This window comes from Oreochromis aureus, linkage group 3 (genome assembly GCF_013358895.1).
Source record: "Oreochromis aureus strain Israel breed Guangdong linkage group 3, ZZ_aureus, whole genome shotgun sequence".
In the NCBI taxonomy this organism is placed as follows: domain Eukaryota; kingdom Metazoa; phylum Chordata; class Actinopteri; order Cichliformes; family Cichlidae; genus Oreochromis; species Oreochromis aureus.
In genome coordinates this window covers 15,975,651-15,984,113 of record NC_052944.1, presented here as the reverse complement: position 1 = coordinate 15,984,113, position 8,463 = coordinate 15,975,651, and the positions used below count along the sequence as shown (strand labels likewise).

The following is an 8,463-nucleotide window of genomic DNA, read 5'->3' as shown; positions in this document are numbered from 1 at the left end:
AGGATTCATGTGACCAAACCAAACAGTTTGAATTTCTTTAAATTACCACAAACTACCAGGAACAACAGACTTCAGGACCACTGACTGTTATGATGATTTATACAAAATATAATTAAAAAGGCAGTACGTTGTCATTTGTGTATTGTACTTGGAGACTGTAGGGGAAAAGGTCAAGAGGCTTTCATGTATTTCCTTTTCCTAGGACCCATGGTAAAGAAGTGCAGCCATATTCAGTGTAGACTACTCACAGCTTTGGAGCGACTGTTTCTGCTGTTGTATTAAAAATATGTACATTTTAAAAAGTGTCGTCACTGAACTTGAATGGCTGCTGAAAGGAGATGAAACCATGGGCTGAACTCTGTCACCGCCTGTTCATGTGACCGCTGATTTCAGAGGAATTCCCCGACCAAACTTTTACCCCTTTTACCTTTACCCTACTGGCAGTAGCGACGCTACGTCACAGCGCTTGGCTAGATCTCGCGATAGCTGCAGCGCATAAAAACAGCCACAGCCTGCTCACGCAGTATCAGTCAGCTCATTGACCGTTTGGAAATAGTTGAGTTACTCGGTAAGTGTCCACTGGCATCTGTTTCATTATGTTTTTTAACTGCTGTTTAATGCAGTTACAAAGCCTTTCTATCGGTAGAAGGTTCGCTTGAGCGTTTATTATTATGTAGCTAACTATTAGAAACTTTAAGGAACCTAATACGGAAGTAACAACCTCCAGTTTATCTGCTGTAAAATGTCGTGATTCTACGTGTTTGTTGTTTTCTTGAACTAAATCGCCTTTTCTGTCTGCAGGTTTATCTGGACAGAAATGGCAACCGCTGAAGTTATTCCAACTCAGGTGAGTTAGTCTTTGCCCTCAGGTACTGTAGTTTTAAGTAAATTTCGTGAAACTATGCTTTCAAAGGTCTTATGTGGTTTACAATTTTAAAACCATGTTTACGCCGATAGCAAGTCACAAAATAGCACTCCGTGATGTTTAAACGAGTTCAGAGACACTCTCTGGATCAGACTACACTGAATTTGTAGACTTGTACGTTAACTGTTTTCTTTCTGTTGGCTTTACAGAGTGTGGTGGAGAGGGTCGCCAGCCTTCCTCTGGTCAGCTCCACCTATGGCTTGGTATCCAGTGTGTACTCCAGCACAAAGGACAACCACCCGTACATCAAGACTGTGTGTGAGGCCGCGGAGCAAGGAGTCCGCACCATCACCTCGGTGGCCCTCACCACTGCTTCACCCATCATCGACAAGCTGGAGCCTCAGAGTAAGAACCATTCATCCATCTGTAGACGTGGTATTAGAGGTGGGAGGAGGTCAGAGTGAAACTGCAGGGATGATTAAACTGAGTCACGCTGTGAAACCGGAAGTTCAAGTCAGGCCGTTGAGGCATTGCGACCTTTCACCCACTTATTATAATCAGACAGAAATAAGCATCATAGCTTCTGATACGGTTTAGATTTTATACTTGTTCTACTTTAAGGAACATCTACTTACTTTATTTAATCATAAGCATTCTTTTGTTCTTTCTTCTATAGTTGCTATGGCCAATGATCTTGCCTGTAAAGGTTTGGACAAGATTGAGAAAACCCTGCCGATTCTTCACCAGCCCTCTGAGCAGGTATGCATTGATTCATCAACAAGCTCAGTTTCACAATGTGAAATGTGCTAATCTCCTCGGTTATCAGCCGTGACCTTTGTCCCATTTTTCACAACTGCTGTTTCCTCACAAACTTGAAACTCATCCTTTGCTGCAATCACTAAAATAAAAATGCATGTGGACCTCCCCAGATTGTGTCCAATGCCAAGGATGTAGTAACCACTGCTAAAGATGTCGTGACGGGCACAGTGTCCGGTGCCAAGGGCACGGTCTCAGACACTCTGACCAGCGTTGTGGAGAAAACCAGGGGTGCGGTGCACGGTGGGGTGGACAAGACCAAAGCTGTCGTCAACGGCAGCGTGAGCACTGTACTGGAGAGCAGAGTGGCACGGCTCATCAGCAGCGGAGTCGACACGGCCCTGAGTACATCCGAGAGTCTGGTGGAGCAGTACTTGCCTATGACTGAGGCTGAGCTGGGTGAGTGGAATCAAAAGACAAAGAAAAAAAAATGCCTCTATAGATTTTTCTTTAAATATTTAAGGAAAAACTTCTAATGATTTACTTTTTACATATAATTTAAAATGTGGATTTGTCTCCAGTTTGTTTTTCAGATAAACAGAATACAAATAAAAGCTAGCGAGATTAATCTTGTGTGTGTAACAAGATGTGACAAAGTTCAGTTAGTGGTCCGGTTTCCAGAAAAGCTGACCGGATCAGATTATGTGTGTAAATTTGCATTAGCGCCTTGTTTGGGTGACTACATATTAAAAGAGCTGTTCAGGATGAGCTGTGGTGTGTAGAGACTTATGAAACAGTCTTGTACACATTCTTTCAGCTGATCTCTTCTCACGGTTGTGAACAAGTACAACTAATATGTTTTTACACTTGTCCACACTTTAGGTTTTAAGAAAAACAAAAAAACAAGACAACTTTATATAATTTGTTGTTTGGCCTTTTTGTTTGACTGGGATTTTCCATGGTTCCCTGCCTTATGACAGAGCTGGAGGCAAAAACAGTCCAAAGCTGTGACAACAAGGAGCCGAGCTACTACGTCCGCCTGGGCTCTCTGTCCACCAAGCTCCGCAAGAGAGCGTACAGCAGAGCCGTGGTCCAGATACGAGATCGCAAGCAGCGCTGCATGGAGTTCATTTCTGAGCTGAACTCCACTGTTGACCTGGTGAGCCTCCTTTTTCTCTCACACTCACACACAAACATAATGAGCAGGAAGCAAAATTCACAGGAAGTGACTTTTTTTTTTTTTTTGGTCTTTGGGGGGGGTCCTAATACATTTACTCTTATATTCCTGGATATCAAAGAAATATCATTATACAAACAACCAGTTTTGTTTTTTTGTTTTTTTAAATAATATATATATATCTATATCTCTATATATCTCTATCTATATATATATATGATAGATAGAGAGATCTCTATCTATCTCAGTAGTTAGACCATTTTTGAATATTTAACCCTTAAAAAGCGATGACAAAACTCATTCACTGACATCAGTAAACACTAGGGCTGTTCGATATAACGATATATATCGGATGACGATAGAAAAACGTCTATCGTTTAATTTTACGCTATCGTTTGTTTCGTGGTGTCGCAAAATAAACTGTTTACGGCAATATTTTTTCATTATTTTGATGGTCACTGTAGTGGCCATATTAATTTCCTAAAGTTCTCTTTTTCTCTTATATTTAATATAACCACACTACAGACGGACAAGCGCTTGTTTTTATGCGTTGTTGTTAGCAACAACGACGGTAAAACCACCTCGTGTCCGCTTGTTTATTTTCCACATAAACCTTTCACAATAAAGCTCAAGATCCTGTTGACTTTTCAAAATAAACTGAATCACGTGAAAGATGCAGAGTATTTACGGATGAGAAGCAAAAAAGAGCCGTCAGGTGCTAAAAAATAAACCTTAGACTCAAACGTTAGAACAGGCTTTTCCCGCAGCAGCACGCCGTGTAATAAATACTCACAAAGAAAACGGCGTCGTTACAACCTATGTCTAAAATGTATCGTTTCATGCATCAGTTAAAACACTCGACTCCAGGTACACGACGCCCAGCTGGAAACACTTCACGCAAGTCGAGCTGCCCGACATTCACAGAATTTACAGAAAATGTTACATTTTTGTGATTTATATCGTTATCGGACGATAATGTCTTAATATCGGGATATGAGATTTTGGTCATATCGCACAGCCCTAGTAAACACCATCCTGCTTGCCAGCATCAGTCATCATGCCAGTATTGGTTCATTTTATTATCCAGCTGATTGAGCCATTCTGTCCTTTCAATGCTTTTGGACTTAAAAAAAAAATAAAAATAAACGTTTCCTGTGTTTTTCTTCAGATTGAGGTTGGCAGAAAGAACATTGACAGTGCTAACCAGATGGTGAACAAGAAGTTGAATTCCCTGGTTGCATGGAAGTCCAGTAGTCCAAACCAGGAGAACTGTCATGAGGCAGAGGTAAAGCTATACATTGAGATAAAATATTATCCATAAGATTCACTTATGGTAGAGTACACAGCACTTATCTTATTAAATCAAAGTGGGAAGATAATGCAGACTTATTCAGATCTGTTCCTCTCCATCCATGCAGGTAATTGAGTCCCGCACCTTGACCCTAGCGCGTTCCCTTACCCAGCAGCTCCAGACCACCTGCCTTGTCCTCGTCTCCAGCCTGCAGGGTCTCCCCAACCACATCCAACAGGAGGCGCTGTCTCTCGGCCACTCGGCCTCACAGGTGTACGCCAACTTCAGCAAAGCTAAGGCGCTGGGAGACCTGCCAGACACCGTGTTGACCAGCAGCAGAGTTCAGCTGAGCAAAATGAAAGAGTCCCTGGACAACGTCATGGATTATCTGATCAACAACACGCCACTCAACTGGCTGGTGGGACCTTTCTATCCACGGATGGCTCCCGAGCCCACTCCCATACCGGCCTCTGACAGCAGCACCTACGCCACATCCTCCAGCTCTTCTACACAGGGACCGAGGGAGGAGCCCATGGAGGTGGAGATGGAATCCCTGTAGTGATCCATTACAATTTAAAGCTTAATATTCTGAATTTTGTGGCAATATTTGACAGCTTTGTATGCAAACTTTTTAAAATCTCAAATGTATTAGGACATAGCACCTGAAATATGTAGTTCACAGTACCAAGAAAACAAATTTTATTAACTTTAGAATCTTTAACTACAAAACTATTGTGCAATTTCATATCCACATTTATCATAAAAATCATTAATCTGGAAAAATAAACCTGTGCTTATTTCAGTATAAACGTGTGAAATCTGTTTAGAGTTTGCATTATTGTTTAATTTATGTTATTGAAGTTTTTGTTGAAGGTTCTTACAAAATGGGGACTAACACTTGCTTTTAGTTTTATTATCATGAAATGTGTGTAAGCACAGGGGTGGGCAACTCCAGGCCTCGAGTGCCGGTGTCCTGCAGGTTTTAGATGTGTCCTTAATCCAACACAGCTCATTCAAATGGCTAAATTACCTCCCCAACATGTCTTGAAGTTCTCCAGAGTCCTGGGAATGAACTAATCATTTGATTCAGGTGTGTTCCAGGGTGAGATCTAAAACCTGCAGGACCCCGACACTCGAGGCCTGGAGTTGCCTATACCTGGTGTAAGCCATTATCTGTGCTAGCCCATACCATCTTCAGTTTAGTGCTGCACACTGACGCCATTTAAAGACATTCCTAAATAGATTTTCAATTACCCAATAAAACTGTCCCCATTTGGTTTCTATTAGACAACATTTACTCCACGTGGTACATTATGTAAAGAAGAAAAAAGCTGCACATTTGAAAGGCCATCATACAAATAATGTGGTGCTTGTTAGTGAATTATCATTATAAAAATTAGCTTTATTATATAGTTTTAAAATCCACACAAATGCATTGTAAATTGCACAGCTGAACATTTATAATACAAATTTCTCTAAGTTAAATGTGTTTCTGAGCTCCATCTGGACAGACATCCTGGACACTGAGATATTTGGGTTTCTTCGGTCATCTGTCACAGCCACTCCGCTGTGACAGATAATCTATCAGACTCTGAAAAGTGACATAACAGTTTCAAATGGAGTTTCTATGTACAGTTTGGAATGGAGTGAGCTTCTCCTACCGAGAGCTTCTTAATCTGGCACCGCGCCACATCATCCAGCATGTCCCAGTTAATGTCATCTTTAGTCTCTTCAGAAAAGCTCACCATCTATGAAGAGAAACACTTGACTTGTAAAATACATCAACAATGTCTAGAATCTGTTAAACCGCAGGACCTCAGGTCACATAAGGAACACTTTATTCAAAAATCTGACTCCATACACTGAACTCCAGAACAAGGACAAACTCCTTAATTTTAGGCCAAGTTTGACTCTTAAAGCCAGCACAAAGAAAAACAGAGGAAGAAAAAAAAAAAAAAAATTAAGTACCAGTCCCTGTGCTGTGGTTACAGTGATGTGTGCAGTAGAGCCTGCTGTAGAACAGTGCAGATCACCAGCAGAGACCACAGACCTGCGGGTCAACACAGAACTCATATCAGTGCATTTTAATGAGAGCTGACAGTATTTGTACTCACCAACTATTTAAAAACGTAGGAGCTAAACTTCACAGTTTAGAGCATTAAAAAAATAAAATAAATAGTTTTAGCCAAAAACAAAACATATGCAGTACATGTTTCTGATCGAACAAAGGCGTCAGACCTGAGTTTAAGTCTGGACTGGCTCAGCGGGGACGGGTCGTTGGTCTTGCAACTTGCCAAGCGGCGAGTTCTCTTGGTTATGACTGAGGAGGGTCTGCTGCAATCAGAGTGCTGATGTTACAGTTGAACGGCCTTTCATTTTATCTGGTTGTTTGCATACTCCACTCCCCGTGTAGAAGACGTGTTTTTTTTTTGCTGACTAAAAAGCAGCCATGGCCAACCCCACATTTAAAAGTGCTTAGCGAGGGTTTTATGACCTGCTCAGACTGACACTGGTGACCAACAAATATTCAATCAGTGGTTTCCTTGGGGGTCTTGGTATGTTACCAACATGGTACCATCAAAGAGTCAATATCTCCTACTATATGTAATTTTCCTCTGATGATCTAAACTCTGTTCACAAACTAATGAGCTGCATTGATGCCGTTACCTCCTGGGTGTCTAGAAATCTTTGAGAACTCATGGCAGGTGGAAATGTTGACAAACATACCAGTTAACATGAAAACCAGTTCAACTAACACTGGACAAGGCCTTGATCGGGTTCAGAGCAGTAAATAACCATGCACTATGTGACTTTGAGCTCAATCCTTACATGAGATTTCCAGTGCTGTTACTACAGACTAGTGTCCTCGTCCTTTTGGTTTCCTTCACTCCCTAAACACAAAGACACAAAACAAAAAGACAGAAAATAAAGAAAAGACTGCTTTCCCCCCCAGAGATTGTGTTTTTTTTTATGATGACTGGAAGCTTTAAAAACACAGTGACAGCCATGCCAGTGCAAATACACCTGCTGCATCACCTACCTTTGAGTTTTTGGATGAGACCCTGTGGGCTGGGGCAGACTGATCTGGTGAATCAGTGGATTTAGCTGCAAAAATACAAGTAAATATAATGACAGCTAAACAAAAAATAACTTGGAGAAATGAAGTTGTGGGTTTTTCACTATGACAAGATAAATTGTGAACCTCACTGGACAAAATGGAAAAATGTAGCTTGATTTCACCTCTTTTACTGGTTATCTTTTTGAGGGGCTGGGGTATCTCTCCAAACTCATTCTGCAAAAGGTCCAAGTATAACATAATATGATTATAAAAAAACAAACAAAAATCTAGACAGCAGATAATAACCAGAAACCCAACTCACCTTACTGGCTATTGATTCCTCGCTGGCTAAGAATTCCTCCTCTATAAGAGAAAACAGTCGGTAGTTGTTGTGCATGTAAGACGCTCAAAATAATAAAAATCACGGAGGACTCACCGGTTATTAAATCCCCTATGAGGGTGTTTTGAAGAGAAGGAGGCATCTTCATCAGCTCCACTTTGAATACTTTTTCAATTGTGGCCAGCGTGTTCTCCATTTTGGCCTCCAGCTCGTTCACGCGTTCTTGGGCTGTAAAGAAAGATTGATGGACGTCAGAAACGAAGTATGACGCTTTACGTGGGTGCGGCTGCAGCGAGGCTGCACTTCACCTTCTTTCTCAAACTGTTGGATGAAGAGCGCCAGCTTGCTGCGCCGCATTTCCCGGCTCAGCTCTTCTTTACTCTGCACGCTTCTTGTGTTTTTTGTCCGCCTCGGTGCCATCTCCCCACGCTGCTTTGGTGGACTCGAGTTTTTGATCAAATAACTAGACAGCCGCACACCTGACACCGCAGCACTTTTAATGAAGATATCCATGCGCGCGGCGGGGTGGAAGTAATGAGGTTATTCTAGAGCTGTCCGTGTTGCTTGGCGACTTGAACAAATGTTAAAGGAGCTAAATCTAATCAGAATTTGCAACATTGTTTTATTTTACCACTGGGTGGCAGTGTTTTAGAAGACATTGTTTTATGAAATGGACAGCCAGAAAAGTATTCGCGGCGCTTCAATTACTCCACATCAAGAGTTTGTAATTGTCACTTTTCAGATTTTCAGGTTTCACTTTAGAGGTTTGCTGAAAAACAACAAACAAACACCCTGTGATAGTGTCCTTTATGAATCTGACATGTTCCATGTGTATTTCCATGTTATGTATAATCCGGATTAACCTTCCATATGCATGTCTTACTCTCCAATATTGTACAGGAAATCTGTCTTCAAAAAAAAAAAAAACAGTCTTGGTCCATCTGGAGATTCCACAGGCCCTGAATAACTGCAGCGG

At 41.4% G+C, this 8,463-nt stretch overlaps 2 protein-coding genes across 5 annotated transcripts; one reads left to right on the top strand and one right to left on the bottom strand.

Moving 5' to 3' along the window:
- Positions 1-479: 479 nt before the first annotated feature.
- On the top strand, positions 480-4,911 carry plin2 (perilipin 2). The gene is made up of 8 exons (XM_031756024.2): positions 480-568; positions 802-847; positions 1,075-1,270; positions 1,542-1,624; positions 1,795-2,080; positions 2,602-2,780; positions 3,967-4,083; positions 4,217-4,911. The coding sequence occupies exons 2-8, from the start codon at positions 818-820 to the stop codon at positions 4,646-4,648; spliced, it is 1,323 nt and encodes a 440-aa protein (XP_031611884.2). The 5' UTR covers positions 480-568; positions 802-817; the 3' UTR covers positions 4,649-4,911.
- Positions 4,912-5,202: 291 nt separating this feature from the next.
- On the bottom strand, positions 5,203-7,982 carry LOC116332917 (borealin-2-like). 4 transcript variants are annotated; one of them, XM_039610000.1, is made up of 10 exons: positions 7,796-7,982; positions 7,584-7,715; positions 7,470-7,510; positions 7,297-7,381; positions 7,130-7,194; positions 6,919-6,980; positions 6,328-6,420; positions 6,058-6,139; positions 5,751-5,837; positions 5,203-5,680 (listed from the first exon to the last, which is right to left on the bottom strand). In XM_039610000.1, exons 1-10 carry the CDS (start codon positions 7,905-7,907, stop codon positions 5,636-5,638), a joined length of 804 nt encoding a protein of 267 aa, XP_039465934.1. In that variant the 5' UTR covers positions 7,908-7,982; the 3' UTR covers positions 5,203-5,635. The 4 variants fall into 4 exon arrangements, with proteins under 4 accessions (XP_039465934.1, XP_039465936.1, XP_039465933.1 ...); XM_039610002.1 differs by having other exon boundaries at positions 5,392-5,680; positions 7,330-7,381; positions 7,796-7,978; XM_039609999.1 differs by having other exon boundaries at positions 5,435-5,680; positions 6,328-6,423; positions 7,796-7,977.
- Positions 7,983-8,463: the final 481 nt, after the last annotated feature.